Consider the following 14815-nt stretch of genomic DNA (forward strand, 5'->3'; position numbering starts at 1 on the left):
TAGCCCCCACTGCCATTGCTGGAAGCCAGGTAGCCACATGGCCCAACCACCAGTGCCAAGCTCTACCCCCATCCTAATGGGATTCACTGCTCCTGCTTCCCTGCTTGCCCTCCGGCAAAGTTTTTTTTTTTTTTTTTTTTTTTCCCCCTGCAAAGTTTTAAAAGGGCCTGCTCCGGGACACGTGGCTCTCTTGGCTCTTCTCTCCTGCTCTCTGCACTCTCCTGCTCACTCTCTCTTCTCTCCTCGCTAGCTCCTCTCCTCTCTCTCTCTCATACTCTCTTTCTCTCCCTTTTTCCCTCTTCGCCCCTTCCCTCTGGTCTGCTGAATTTCCCCCAATAAATCTTTTCCCTTACTCTGGTGTTTGGTGTGTTTTGTGACGGCATAACACAGACTAACTTAGTATGTATCTTCTGGAAAATTACATGTAAAAAACATAATTTTTTGAAGACAAAGCATAACAATTTGATTCCTGTTAAGGTATTGCTTGTATTATAGTCACAATGTTTAGTATGCCCATTGATCCTCCAGCTTATATTCCTAATATATCCTTCTTCTTCGATCAAAGACACAAGTAGTAGATAACTCAAATCATGTCAGTTAGATTATATCTGATAATTTTTTATTTTTTTAAAAAAAGATTTATTTATTTATTTGAGAAAGAATTAGACAGAAAGAGGAAGAGACAGATCTTCCATCTGCTGGTTCACTTCCCAAATGGCTGCAATGGCCAGAGCTGGCCAATCTGAAGCCATAAGCCAGGAGCTTCTTCTGGTTATCCCAAATGGGTGCAGGGGCCCAAACACTTGGGCCATCTTCTTATGCTTTCTCAGGCCATTACCAGGTAGCTGGATTGGAAGTGGAGCAGTCAGGAAACAAACTGGTGCCATTATGGGATGGTGATGTTGCAGATGGAAGCTAACCTACTACGCCACTGTGCCAGTCCCAATTTTTATCTTGAACAGAGGTACCCAGGATGATTATTACTGAGTCATTCAAAACTAGGAGCAATGTATGGCAATGGTCCATCAAGGAACAAATGTTGACTACTACAATTCCTAGAGGTTTGTTGGATCCTGTTGACCTGAAGGTTTTTCAGTATTTCTCTTGATGTTAAATTACTTAATTTCGCAAAAAATACTATTTCAAAATAAGTAATCCAAATATGAATGGTTGAATTCATAGAGTAAAAATTAAGACTGTGTCACAAGGAATATATATGTTGATAGAGACCACAAGCCTTAAGATTTATTTGTTTGAAAATCAGAGTTACAGAGAGAGAGAGAGGTAGATCTTCCATCCACTGGTTCATTTCCCAAATGACCTGAGGCCTGGACCAAGTCAAAGCCAGGAGCCTGGAACTGCTTCAGGGTCTCCAACAGGGGTGGTAGAGTCCCAAGTACTCAGACCACCTTCTGCTGTGTTTCACATGCATTAGCAGGGGACTGGATCAAAAGTGGAACAGTCAGGACTTGAACCAATTCTCATTTGGGATGCCAATGCTACCGTGGTTTAACCGGCTGCCACCATGCTGGTCACCACCATAGGTCTTTGTGTTTGTGGAGCTTTGTATCTGTTAGTGTTCACTATATAACCAACTCTCCCAAACTTTGTAGCTTATAAATCCTTATTATTTAACGTTCTGTGAGCTGCCGGGAAGTACTTTGGATTGGCTGGGCAAGTGAGTGGTTTAATATGGTCTCATTCACGTATCTGGTGGCTAGCAGGCTACTGTTGGGAGTTTTTCACATGATAGTTTCAGAGTTTTCAGGGTTCCAGTGCATTCCGAGAGGGCAAGCCACAATGTACAAGCAATTTTCAAGATGTTACTTGCATGATATTTATTTTTATCTTTTTGTATTTAATCTCATTAGCTAAAGCAAACCATATGGCCAAGTACACAATCAGCATGGGAGGAAACTGCTCAAAGGTACAGATACAGGAAGTAGGAACAAATTGTGAGGCTATTACAATAGCAATTTACTAGGTGCTTAGAAAATATGAGGAGATGGCTGGCGCCGTGGCTTAACAGGCTAATCCTCCACCTTGCGGCGCCGGCACACCGGGCTCTAGTCCCAGTTGGGGCGCTGGACTCTATCCCGGTTGCCCCTCTTCCAGGCCAGCTCTCTGCTATGGCCCGGGAAGGCAGTGGAGGATGGTCCAAGTGCTTGGGCCCTGCACCCCATGGGAGACCAGGAGAAGCACCTGGCTCCTGGCTTCGGATCAGTGAGATGCGCTGGCCGCAGCGGCCATCGGAGGGTGAACCAATGGCAAAAAGGAAGACCTTCCTCTCTGTTTCTCTCTCTCACTATCCACTCTGCCTGTTAAAAAAATAAAAAAAAAAAATATGAGGAGAGAGCACTGTTAATCTCCTCTACCTTTCCAGCTCCTTAAAATATAAGATGAAAAACAAAACCTCTCTAGTTCTTTCTTAAAGCCAGCTTATTCTATTTCTTCTCTTTGAAAGACAAATATCAAAGAAATTCCATCTTAAAGAAATATTCTCTCTATGGACTGTTTCAATTCATGAAACACACGTGTCAATTAATAAGCAAGGTGAACACAATGCAGAAAGAGATTATGTCTATTTAACAAATGTTTTATGTGTTAGATTGTGGGAATAGAACTGTGTATAGAATAAACTTTTGACTTCAAGGAATCTAATCTATCTTTTCTTTTTTAAAGATTTTGCTTATTCTAGCACTCTGGCCTCAGAATCAGCCCTTAAGGCATTCAGATCTGGCTGAAGAGCCCATGAGAGTATTTCAGGCATGGAAAGCCAACACACTCTGGCAAAAAAAAAAAAATGACCTAAATGAAAGATGTCTGCGAGTGAGATCCCAGTGGAAAGAACAGGTCATCAAAGAAGGAGGTACCTTTCTCTGAAGTGAAGAGAGAACTTCCACTTTGACTATGACCTTGTCTAAATATGATCAGAGTTGGTGAACTCAAAAGGCTTCCATAGCCTTGGCAACTCATGACAAGACCCTAGGGTGATTACTGATGCCATAAACAAGAGTGTCAATTTGTTAAGTCAACAACAGGAGTCACTGTGCACTTACTCCTCATGTAAGATCTCTGTCCTTAATGTGTTGTACATTGTGATTTAATGCTATAACTAGTACTCAAACAGTATTTTTCACTTTTTGTTTCTGTGTGGGTGCAAACTGTTGAAATCTTTACTTAATATAAACTAAACTGATCTTCTGTATATAAAGAGCATTGAAAATGAATTTTGATGTGAATGGAAGGGGAGAGGGGACAGGAGAGGGGAGGGTTGTGGGTGGGAGGGAAGTTATGAGGGGGGAAGCCATTGTAATCCATAAGCTGTACTTTAGAAATTTATATGCATTAAATAAAAGTTAAAAAAAAAAGATTTTGTTTATTCATTTGAAAGTCAGTGTTACAGAGAAATAGGGAGAGAGAAATCTTCCATCGACTTGTTCACTCTCCAGATGGCCATAATGGCCAGGGCTAGGCCAGGCCAAAGCCAGGAGCCAGGAGCCAGGAGCTTCATCTGGGTCTCTCACAAGGGTGGCAGGGACCCAAACACTTGGGACGTCATCTTCTGCTTAAGCAATCTCCCAATGTGGTAGATAAACAAGCATTAACAATATAGTGTGATATAATAAAGATAAACAATCTGAATTCTTAGCCAAGTCAGGGAAGACTTCTTGAAGATAGTGATTTCTAGTATCAGTCCTGAGGGATCATTAGGAATTAGGTGAATTGAGTTGGGTATGATAAAAGGCTAAACAGGAGCACCTTATGAAAAGAACAGAATGCAAGAGATAACATGGCCCACTTATAGGAATAGAGTATCGATTTTACAGGCCCTATGCTCCATTTGAAATTAAAATAAAAAATTGTGCTAACTACAATACACATAAAATAATGTTTGATTTTAATTTTCCTCATTATATTTAGTTTGATACTTTATAAAAAATACAGAATTCTCTAAAAATACATTCATGTTCCTGTTTAATGGTTTCTTCAGCATATGTCAGTTTGTCTATTACATAACACAGTACTGTTTGTTTGGGGAACTGCAGATTCTTGGGACTGGTAGCAAACAGTGATAGGTGAACACTGACAGATAAAGCTGGAGAGTCTGCAGAGGTCAGCTAATGACCCAGCAAAGTATGAGATTAAAGAGGCAGTCTTTTGACGTTTACTGACCTGAGTTCAATACCTGCTACATACACTGTATATGCCTGGGCAACCGAAGGATTTATTTTCCTTGGCTGTGAAACAGGAATGCTAAACTGTAAATATCACACAATAAATGAAAAGCACTTAGCACAATGTTTAATGCCATAAAACATACTTAATTTCAATTAGGTACTATTATTAATCAATTTGTATTTCAGCTTGGAAGCATGGAGGTAAGGAAGCATTTATTTAATATTTAATATTATATTTACTTATTTGAAAGGCAGAACGAGGGACAGAGACAGAGAGATATCTTCTATCCACTCACTAACTCTCCTGGGGCTGAGTGAGGCTGAAGCCAGAAGAAATTTAATCTGGTCTCCCATCTGGGTGATGAGAGTACAAGCGGTTGAGCCACCATCTGCTGCAACCCAGGATACACACTGGCAGGAAGTTAGACTGGAAGTGGAATAACTGGGACTAGGTACAATATGAGATGCAGGTATCCCAAGTGGTGGTTTAACCCACTGCACCACCATGTGTACCCCCATGCAGGATTTTAAATAGACATTGGTATGATTACAGGGGGCTTTAATGGATTTCTTCAGCTGCAGTGTATAGTCTGGATTGAATGACAATGAGTAGATTCCAGGGGTGTTTGGGAGAAAGACTAAATAGAGATTAATGCTTAGACAGAATTGAAGAAGGATGATGATGGCCCACAGGTACCATTCAGACTGAGAAAAGGATGAACAATGGAATTACAAGGCAGATTTAATTGATAAGAAATATGGTTGAAAGGAAAAAAAACAGTAGCATGCCCACAGAAATAAGGGGGAAAACAATGAGTGTGAAACAAGCAAAACTGTGGGGAAAAGAGATGAAGATGTGAACAAGGCATAAAACAATGTAGGACTGAATATGGACAACAGATTTAGTCAACATCAGTAACAAGATGTCACTGACAACCTTGGCAAGAAGTGTTTTGGTAAAAAAGCTGGAGATAAAATCTAGTTCACATTGAACTGGAGTGGTGGAAAGGAGGAAGCAAAGACAGTATAAACAATACCTGCCTCTATAGAGAAGTCAGAAATAGAATGACAGTTGAAAGCAGATCTGTGGCTGATAAAGAACTAAAAAATTATTTTTTTCAAATCAATGATAGATACAAGATATTGACCATTTTAAAAAGACTGACACCACGAACATCCCAGTCTAAACTTGAACATCTAAGGTAGACCACTAGGATATTCTTACTGTCTTTCCCTCTTCTATAACTCCCCATTGCATTTCTGTTACACCATTCCTCTCTCATAGCTCCATACATTTTCCTCACAAATCTAAATACAAGATTCTTTTCCTAAAGTCAAGTAGCTGTGGCAACTTCTTCCTTCTTGAATTAGAGTAGGTATATACCTCTCAATATCCTCTGGAGTGAGAGATCAGGGAAGCTATGAGGTCCCATACTGCTAGTGAGTGTTATCTCCATGAAATAGTTTATCTGCTTGTGACTATTCATTCTTACTTATAATAATCCCATAATTTATCTGCTGGTAGGTATTCACTCTTAATAATTCATAAAAGGGAATATGGTGGCTCCTATTCTGCCCTCACGTTGGCAGGGTGCTCTGTAAGTATTCTTTCCTCCTTAAATAATACACCAGAACTTCTCAAACTGAATAAACACCAATGGTGTTTCCAGTAGTATCTTACTAGAGAGTTTTCAAAACACACCAAAGCAGTATAAAATAGAAGGACTAGGAGTTGTTGTATTATTATTATTATTATTATTATTATTATTTTTGACAGGCAGAGTGGACAGTGAGAGAGAGAGACAGAAAGGTCTTCCTTTTTGCCGTTGGTTCACCCTCCAAAGGCCGCCGCAACCAGTGTGCTGAGGCTGGCGCACTGCGCTGATCCGAAGCCAGGAGCCAGGTGCTTCTCCTGGTCTCCCATGGGGTGCAGGGCCCAAGTACTTGGGCCATCCTCCACTGCCTTCCCGGGCCATAGCAGAGAGCTGGCCTGGAAGAGGGGCAACCAGGACAGAATCCAGTGCCCTGACCGGGACTAGAACCCCGTGTGCCAGCGCCGCAGGCAGAGGATTAGCCTGTTGAGCTGTAGCGCTGGCCTAGTTGCATTATTAGTACACTGGACTCTTTATTTCACATTCTAGAAAAGCAGCAATGAAAATATAATGTAATCTACATGTAATTGAAGGCAAGTTTAAGTTGGCTAGTGGCCACATTTTAAAAAAGTAAAACATAAAACAAATAAAAGGTGAAATTAATTGTATTATTTGGCCTAATTTTCTAAAATATTTAAATGTACAACGAATATAAAAAATACTGAGCTATTTTACTTTTTTGGTTGAGATTCTTACTAAGTCTTTGAAATTTGATGGATATTTTATACTTTAATGCATATCACGATTTTGACTAGTCACAATGTAAGTGCTCAATTGTCACATATTGCTAGTGGTTAGTTATTGGAGAATGAAGGTTTAAAACTTTGGAGTGTTTCTTGAGGGCATTTAACTGTGACTAATGTTTGTTATTCTAACATTATTGGTTGTTTTCTTGTGCTCAGTTTCCGGCTTCTAATAATGGCATGGATTTTAAAAGACCTAATTTAAGTTACATGATTACCTTTGTAACAGTTTGTCTCAAGGTTACTGTTACCAAGAATAGCATGCAGAAGCGGATCTTTAAAAGATTATTCATTCTTCTACTCCAATTAGAGAATAAAAGGGGGAAGGAAAAGGTGAGGGTTGTACAGAGTTTTTTTGTTTTTTGTTTTCTTTTTAAAATCCTCTTGTTGTTTGTTGGCTTGAAGGAGAGGCTGATGTAAGGAAACCTCAGAGGTTTCTTGCTTTACAGCGAGAGTCAGGGATGGATTTCCAAAGGTTATGTTGTATGCACCGAATCTTGGTAGATAAGGAGGAATCCACTCAGTTCAATGGGAGAACACCTGTCTTTTCAGGAATTCGAAATAGTTTAGGATGGTTGAAGCCGACTGAAAGGTATTAAAAGGAGTTTTCAGGCAAACATTAAGAGGTTTGACTTATAAAATGGCCTTTTAGAAGATGTAAAAAATTTCATTCTGAAGACAAAGCAGAAGTTGACAAAGATTTTAAGCAAGGAAGTGACATGATTAAACTTTAGGATTATTTGCTGTTGGAGGCAATGATGAAGGCAACAGAAGAGGCACTGAGGAGTGCAGCCTAAAAGAGAGATTTCAAGGCAACTGCCATTGTTTAGGGAGAACAGAAGACCTTAAACTGAAGGGGAAGAGGCTGAGCCAGTGGGAAAAGAAGTGCAGTTATTCTCTGTGGGAAATGTGGAGAGCAGCTGAAATATACAGTGTTTGACAGAAGGTTTGGAAGACTGGAGCAGAGGGCCAGAGTTGTGGAATAGTTGGTGATAAGGTGGAAAGTATTAGTGCAGTTAGCCTGTGGCAAGGTTGTACAACATAAAGACTAAAAAATTATGATTTTACGCTTTAGTAACATCGAATTTATAAATTTTTATTGTAAAAGAAACAGAAGATTTACTATTTCAATGATTTTTAGACTTGATCTTACCCAAAAGGCCAATAAGCAATTATTTCAATGATTTTTAAGTGTCTCAGCAGTGATAAGTATGTCCACATAATCCTGAACATCACCCATCTCCAGAACTCTGTCATCATTCCAAACTGAAACTCTGTATCCACTGAAAAGTAACTTTCTTTTCCCATTCTCCATGCTCCCTTCTCTACTGGCCACTCCTGGTAACCACCATTTGACTTCCTGTCTGTAATCTGGCTACTCAAGACATCTCATATGCGTGAAATCATATTTGTCCTATTGTGTCTAGCTTATTTCACTTAACTAAATCACTTTAATCAACACCCTAGTTATTCAGTCGCTGGATTCTAATTTGCATCCCACTCTACATACTATTTTTCCAAACAAACGTCTAGCTTTGTACTTGATAATCTTTCCACTTAGTGCCCAAGGACACTTAACTCTGGTAAATTACAAACACAGAGTTCATAAGGATAATTTAGTCTACCACTGTTGACTCCCATAATGAGCTTCTATTGGTCTACTTATTGTCTTTGGATTGTGAATTATTTTCATTTTTCCATTTTAATTCACAGATCCCAGATCTTTTAATAAAAATCCACTCAGCACTTAATGATAGAGAATAATACATGGAATTCAGGCAGCATCAAAAGTTATTTGACCACCCAGAAGGGAAATTTACTTGGGATGCTGGTACAAAGGCTCTCTTTTTGATACTATTCTGATAGGGCTTAATCTGCTCTAACTGAAGAGAAATAAAAAGACAAAACTTTCTCACCTGTAGCTGGGGAAAAGGTGGTTGGAAACAGAGCTGGCAAAGTTTTCTCACCTCTCTCTTGGGGCATCCCTAGGTCTTTAGGGCTCTGCCAACAGGTCAAGTTACTTGGGACACTACAGAAATGCTCTGGAGGCCTCAGTGGCTTAATCAGACCAGCCTGTATTCACCCATCTTGTGCATACACAGAGCGTGGTACTAACGGGGCGCCGCGCAGGACGCCTAGAACCGCGGCCGGCCGGCTGATGGAGACGCTCTCATGGCGCTCTGCCTCTCAAGGTAGCTTCATGCTCACTCACCACGACCGTCTTAGAGGAGAGGCTGCGGCCTTTGCCCTTTTGTTAAAAAAGAGAACTTTTACTCATTAAGGGGACTCAACCGTGAAAAAGCACAAAGGCCTCAAGTTACGCAAATACGCAAAAACCCAACCTTCGCACTCGCTCAGGGCTCTCCCCGCCGATCTTACGTCTCTTCCCAGCAGGCTCTGGGAGTCACCGCGAGACTTCATTAATTCTCGCGAGATTTATCGGCAGCCATCTTCTTGGGGGTGCTGGGAGCCGGGAAGACCCCCCGAATCGTTCCCATTGAGCTGTCCTTCGTCTCCGCCTTCCCCCCCCCAACTTTTGCCTCTTCTGCGTTGCCAACAAGCACCTAGTCCCGAAGCTGAGAGAAAGGCCGGGTCTAAGCGCGTGTCGCGCTCCCGCTCCGGCAAGGCTCGCTGGGGAGCGGAGAAGGGGGAGGGCCGGGGCAAACCGTTGCTGCCTCAGCCCGGGCCGGGGTCCGGGGAGGGGAAAAGCTCCTGGCGCCCCTTGGACTCGTGGCCTGCGGCGGTCCCCACGGAGCTGCTCGCTGGTCGGGACTCGCGGGAACCTGCCACCGGCGCCTCCCACCGCGGCCCACGCGAGCGGCGCGCGGAGGAGGGGGCGGGGGCAGCGGCGGCTGTAGCGGCCGCGACCTGGGCGGGCGGAGGAGTGTGACCGGCCTCGGGGCCGCTGTGGATGGTTTCTAAAATGATCATTGAAAACTTCGAGGCACTCAAGTCCTGGCTCAGCAAGACTCTCGAGCCCATGTGAGTATCCGGGGGAAAGCTTCTTGCAGGGATGGCCGTGGGAGACTGGCGGACACACGGATCTGTGCAGTTTTCCCCAGGTGCCTGTGGTGGAGGCCGAAGCGGGGAAGCGAGGTCCCAGGGCCCTTGTGTTTTCTCCTCCCCCTTCACCTTCGCTTCCCAGGTCCAAGATACCCCTGGGAGTCCGAGCTGAACTGTATTTTATCTCGGAGCTGGGCCTCGAACCCGTCCATTCCTCCTGCTAATGTTTCTCCGTTATATGTAGTCTGACCCCCCCCCCCCCAACACACACCTGTATTTTCTGTGGGCCTCAAAATCAGATTATTTTAGTGAATTCGAGGATAATCTCCTTCCTACAGGCTATTTTACCTTGTTTCATTAAATGAATTGACTGCCTTTTAGTACGGATTAAGACCTGGTTTTAATCGCTCACGTTTCACATAAATACAGTCCCTGAAATAAAGGCCACGTCTCCCATGTGCCATCTGGCTCGTCTGCACCTCTCTTAACTGACTGAAGATGTAACAGGTGCTAAGGTGCCCAGTAAAAATCCCCTTTCCCGCCTACACGTTCAATCGCTTGGAAAGGAGGAAGAACATTTAATCTCCGTCCATATGGGGTATTTAGCAGTTTTAAGTGGAGGCTATGGAGGAACTGGGGCAGGGATGGGGAGGAAGAGGGAGTTGAGCTCTGAAATATCTTTAGATTAGAAAATTTAAGAACTGGTTTAAGGATTTATTAGTGCAAAATATATCTTGGACCAAATGCTGTATTAGATTTGGTTAGTTTACAATAAAGAACCAAAATTCAATGTTCTAATATTACTAATACAATATATTAATCACCTAGTGTGTACTGTGGGAGGATTTGAGGTTGGAGGTTTTAAATTTCAGCATAGACAGGACATAATAGGCAAATAAGATCATTTTAGGTATAGAGTTAAGATCTTTGTAGAACTAGAGGGTCATATAAAAAGGGTGATTAGATTGAACTTCACTTCACATTCTACTTCTTAGTAGAAGGCGTTTGGGTAGCACCTAAGGAGGTGAAAGAACCATCTAGATGAAAGACTGGAGGAAAGAACCTTCTTTGCCGAAGGAAGGCAAATGCAAAAAGGCCCTGTAGCAGAAATGGTTGTGAGTTTCAGGAAGAGAAAAAATTGGCAGTGTGGCTGCAAGGAGCTTTTCTGATGAGAAAATTTGGAAGATATGAAGTTGAAGAAGGTGGTGGTGGTGGAGATGGAAGTCATATAGGCTCTTTTAGGCCTAAGTCAAGAGTGAGGTTTTGGTTTAAAGTGTAATGAGAAATCATTAAGTGATTTAAAGCAGTAAGGACTGATGTGGTTTTGTTTTCACCCTGCCTGCTTTGTGGGCAAGAAAGGAAGCAAGGAGGTTTTTCTGTAGGGTGTTGCAGGGAAGGTTGTGGATAGTTGGCACTGGAGAAAGAGGAGAACCAAATATATTTCCTAAGTTGATTTGATAGAATTGGTAATTGGTTTTGGGAAATGAGGGAAAGGGAAAATCAAAGATGATGCCTAAGAAGTTAGGACTGAGGAACTGAATGGGTGATGGTAGGGAAGGCTGAGAGAGAACAAGTTCAGAGTGGAGAGGAGTGGTGGTTGGTTTTGATCAATAAGTTTGAGATTGTTAATACATCTAAATAAGGCTTCAGGTAGTTGGGTATCTGAATCTAGAATTTAGACCAGGACTAGAGAAACTTGGAGTCATGTAGATAGTACTAGTATTTAAAGCCATGTGCTTGTGGAAGATATCTCAGGAAGAGTGTGTAGATAGGGAAGAGAAGAGGGCCCAGGACTAACGTAGGAGGAAACTTTCCCCATTCAAGAAAGGGCCAAATGAATGAATGTCTTAAGTAAGAGGGGAGTTAATTTGATGGGATGCTGCAGAATGGAGGCAGATAAGTGACCCTTAGTTTTGACAGGGTGAACACCATGGGTGATCTTAACAAAATAGTTTCATTGGCAGGAGTGGTACAGATAGAAACCCATTTCGGTAGGCTCGCTAAAGTGTGTAGCCTTGAATAGGGGTTGACAGGGAGAACTCTGGGGCCTAGTGGCTGGCTTTGAATGCTGCAGCTGCCATTTACCAGCTGTGCAGTATTGGGTAAGTAACTGCCTCCATGTCCTATTCTGTTAAATGAAGGATAAAATGAAATGTAAAGAAAATTTTAGAATAGTGCTTTCTGTGTAATTAGCATTCAATAAGTGTTAGGTGGCCAGAAAATTTTGGAAACTTCTTGTTGAAATAGCCTTTTTTCCCAAATTTTCTAAGCATTTGGTTTTCAAATTTAAAACTTTAAGCTTTCAGTTTCAAATCAGCTTTATTACATTTCTTCTTTTTCACTAACCTAAAAGAGAAAGCCATTAATAGTGTACATGTGTGTAATTTTTCCTGAGTTTTATGAAACATAATTCATGTGTCAGAGCCTACATGACTGTAGTGCTGCAATCATTTATGTTGTCATAAAAAAGGCACTGCTTATGCTTGTTGATCCTTTTTTGTTGTTCAAGATACAATCTATTTTTAAAAAAAATTTTATTTAAGGTATTCAAGTTTTGCGTGTTTCATATATACAGATTTAGGAACATAGTGATACTTCCCGTCCTACCCTCCCTCCTGCCCACACTGCCACCCTTCTCCCTCCCTCTCCTATTCCCACTCTTAATTTTTACAAAGATCTATTTTCAGTTTACTCTATACTCATAAAATTAACACTACACTAAGAGTGTTTTTTTCTTCGTATTATTTGTTGAACTCAGTGTAGGGTGATTTTATGATCCTTTTCTAAAGTACTTTGCTGTGATAAAATGAGCCCTTATCCAAGTTCCTGTCCATTAAATTGCATTTCAGATAGGTTCCTTTTAGTGATGACTTATAAAAGCTAATCCCAAATAAGGCTAATGGTTTCTAACCTTGGTTTTGTGAAATTTTGAGCTCTCTTTGCTGTCTAAAAAGGTCTTTTTTTTTTTTGGTGTGGTTATACTTTAACATTGAAATTGCCAGAGAAGGAGTATATGAGGGACCAATGATAAGCTATAACTTGAAACTTAAGTAGAACTTTTTACTGCTAAGGTTTTTAACTTAACCTGAATTTTGAATGGGTTAATTCAGAAAACTGTTGAGTACTTTACCTACTCTGTGCCAAGAAATGTGCTGCATAGTGTTATTGGTTACCGTTTAGCAGGGAGTACAGCTGTTGAGCAAGTAATTACAAGACTCATGAGTATCATGAAGAAGGCCAGGAAAGACTTCCCATTTTATCACAGCTTGGGAAGATGAAGAGCAGTTTGTTGGGGCAAAAGGATGGGAACAGAAACCTGTGAAAGGATTTTAGGTTTTAGGGAACAGATTGTGTGAAGGTCCTAAAAATCAAAGAAAAAAAGATTTGCTGGAGGAATTGAAAGATACTGAAAAAAATGAGCAAGGTTAAGAATAGCAGTGGATAGAGAGGATCACACAGGACTTGTTGAGTCCCATTAAGGATCTTGGATGCTATAAGGGGAAATCAGTGCAAGACTTTAAGGCAGATGAGTTTTCCAAGTTTTTTTTTTTTTTTTTTTTTTTTAAAGCCTGGTTCTATTTTCAGCACAAAATAAAATTCTGTAAGTCTATATTTTATTTGATTTTGTGTTCTCTACAGGGTTTTGACTTTATAATGCATTATCAAGAATGTAAATATTATACTTGTCATTTGAGATACTTAAGATTGATGTTTTCTCACCTTGACCATTTGCCGAACCTTATTTGCTAATAATAATATAACAGTAGATGTTAGTCTTTTCTCTGGCATTCATTTCTTTTTGATAGTATGAAGACCTGGAAAATATTTAAGCTTTTTTTTTTTTTTTTTTAAAGATAATCTGTTTTTTTTTTGTTTTTCTTTTTAGCAGGTGTGTTTTTCTATATTTTAAAATATGTTTACACGTAGCTAAATGTAATTTAATAAAGTCATGGACTTTTTTAAAATCTGAAAGGACACCTAAAGAACTACCCATTTCCATAATTTTTAGAAAATAAAATGGAGAGGCATATAGACCTAGTGGCATGCTCAGCATTTATAAGCATAGTAGTAACTGAATGACTGATTTTTTGCTTCTTCTGCTCTGTAGTGCTGTAGAGGTAGTATTGTGTAGTTGAAAGAAAACAGGCTTTGTTTCCACATAGATAAATGTTCAAATCTCAGATCTGCCATTTACTAGCTGAGCAATCTAGGCAAATGAACCTCTCTTTTCTTTATTGACATAAGAGGGAAAATTTTGTTTTCTTCTGCAGTTGAATAAGATGAATATTTTAAGAGCCTAGCTCTTCCCTCCTCCTCAAATACTGGTTGATTAAACAGAAGTATGTTACATTAGTATTGATACTGTTACTCTTGTTACCACCACTCTTGTTACTATCATGTAACATTTGTGTGCATTCTTGTTTAAATGTTTCATATTATTATTATTATTATTATTATTTTGACAGAGTGGATAGTGAGAGAGAGACAGAAAGGTCTTCCTTTTGCCGTTGGTTCACCCTCCAATGGCTGCCGCAGCCGGCGCATCGCGCTGATCCGAAGCCAGGAGCCAGGTGCTTCTCCTGGTCTCCCATGGGGTGCAGGGCCCAAGCACTTGGGCCATCCTCCACTGCACTCCCAGGCCATAGCAGAGAGCTGGCCTGGAAGAGGGGCAACCAGGATAGAATCCGGTGCCCCAACCGGGACTAGAACCCGGTATGCCGGCGCCGCAAGGCAGAGGATTAGCCTGTTGAGCCACGGCGCCGGCCTTCATATTACTTTTAAATTTGGTGAGGTAAGCATTGTAATCTCCATTTTGCAGATAATGACACTGAGGCACTAAAGCATGAAGTTAAAGATATTTTCCCATAATGATTTAAATTCAAGCTATCTTCTTTGAGAGGCAGGAAGAGAGAGAGACTGACTGACTGACTGACTCTCTCCATTTGCTGGCTTATTTCCCAAATACCTGCAACAGACAGGGATGGGCCAGGCTGAAGCCAGGAGCCACAACTCAATCCATATGTCTCTCATGTGTGGCAAGTGACTCAACTACCTGAGCCATCACTTTCTGCTTCCCAAGTTGCATGTTAGCAAGAAGTTGGAATCAGGATAGAAACACGGATACTCCTGTGTAGGATGTGGGTGTCTCAGGTGTTATTTTAACCATTAGGCCAAATGCCTGCCCCTAAACTTGAGTTTTTGGATTCTGGAACCAAAAACGTTTTTAGTTTACTAC

The 14815-nt window shown here is 41.0% G+C and overlaps 1 protein-coding gene across 17 annotated transcripts in view; it reads left to right on the top strand.

Annotated features, from left to right (window-relative positions):
- Positions 1 to 9424: 9424 nt before the first annotated feature.
- Positions 9425 to 14815, top strand: part of RBM26 (RNA binding motif protein 26) — an 84141-nt gene continuing 78750 nt past the window's right edge. For 13 of the 17 annotated variants that reach the window (XM_062194043.1, XM_062194042.1, XM_062194044.1 and 10 more), the window contains exon 1: positions 9426 to 9558. In XM_062194043.1, the coding sequence (XP_062050027.1) occupies positions 9488 to 9558 (71 nt within the window). In that variant the 5' untranslated portion in view covers positions 9426 to 9487. Of the gene's footprint in view, positions 9559 to 14815 lie in introns of all 17 variants that reach the window. The other 4 variants (XM_062194058.1, XM_062194056.1, XM_062194057.1 and 1 more) reach the window with 2 other exon arrangements.

The sequence above is a fragment of the Lepus europaeus genome, chromosome 6 (genome assembly GCF_033115175.1).
Source record: "Lepus europaeus isolate LE1 chromosome 6, mLepTim1.pri, whole genome shotgun sequence".
In the NCBI taxonomy this organism is placed as follows: domain Eukaryota; kingdom Metazoa; phylum Chordata; class Mammalia; order Lagomorpha; family Leporidae; genus Lepus; species Lepus europaeus.